The 839-nt window shown below is 43.7% G+C and overlaps 2 protein-coding genes across 2 annotated transcripts in view; one reads left to right on the top strand and one right to left on the bottom strand.

Moving 5' to 3' along the window:
- LOC106330015 (protein FAR1-RELATED SEQUENCE 4-like) overlaps positions 1 to 111 on the top strand; it is a 2743-nt gene extending 2632 nt beyond the window's left edge. The window contains exon 2 of the mRNA XM_013768585.1: positions 28 to 111. Within this exon, the coding sequence (XP_013624039.1) occupies positions 28 to 111 (84 nt within the window). The remainder of the gene's footprint in view (positions 1 to 27) is intronic.
- Positions 112 to 272: 161 nt separating this feature from the next.
- The window catches only part of LOC106330014 (protein Ycf2-like), a 2480-nt gene continuing 1913 nt past the window's right edge, over positions 273 to 839 (bottom strand). The window contains exon 5 of the mRNA XM_013768584.1: positions 273 to 821. Coding sequence (XP_013624038.1) covers positions 273 to 821 — 549 coding nt within the window. The remainder of the gene's footprint in view (positions 822 to 839) is intronic.

Here is an 839-nt window from a genome sequence, read left to right as displayed (position 1 = left end):
TTCAGCTTCAGCTCTCATTTTTGCTAGTCTCTCAGCTCTGGGAATGCCATACGGCACTGCTATGACCTTGAACCTAGGCTTGCGCATAGTCTTTACTTCTACTTCAACTGACTTCTCAGCTAGCTCAGTCTGTTTCTTAGCGGGATTCTCCACAGGATTATCTTCAATTTTCTCAGCTTTTTCCTCCTCTTCCTCCACATCTTGATCGACATCAGATTCAACTGACTTCACAGCTAGCTCAGCAATCTCAGTCTAAATAGCTTCTTGCTCAATTACCATGGTTTCTTGTTCACTGTTTTTTTCCCTGTTACCACAACAATCTTTGGTGATATAAAGATTGCTTTCCTCGCAGCTGCTGCCTTAGTTCTACCACGTGGTGTAATGACTATTACTCCGGTAGAGGTAGGAGTTCCCTTGGATTCTTCTTTCTCAGCCTCTTTCTCTTCTTGAACCTCTTTCTCAGTCTCTTTCTCAGCCTCTTTCTCACCCTCTTCCTCAGCCTCTTTTTCTTCTTGAACCTCTTTCTCACCCTCTTCCTCACCCTCTTTCTCTTCTTGAACCTCTTCCTCAGCCTCTTCCTCACCCTCTTTCTCAACCTCTTCCTCAGCCTCTTTCTCAGCCTCAGACTCATCATCAATTGTCCTCCAAAATTCTTCCGCTTGCACTCTCACTCTTTCATGAAGCCTTAACAGAGAATTTTCTTCATCTGATTTCTCCACGTATTCTTCGCCTTTCTCAACAGAGTCACTGTTTTCTTTATCTTTTTCAGGTTCTTGGTCTTTCTCTTCTTCACCCTTCTCACTGTTTTCTTTCTCACCATCCTTACTGTTTTCCCCACC

This window comes from Brassica oleracea, chromosome C3 (assembly GCF_000695525.1).
Source record: "Brassica oleracea var. oleracea cultivar TO1000 chromosome C3, BOL, whole genome shotgun sequence".
In the NCBI taxonomy this organism is placed as follows: domain Eukaryota; kingdom Viridiplantae; phylum Streptophyta; class Magnoliopsida; order Brassicales; family Brassicaceae; genus Brassica; species Brassica oleracea.
The sequence above is the reverse complement of the archived record's forward strand: the minus strand, read 5'-3'. Positions and strand labels throughout refer to the sequence as shown.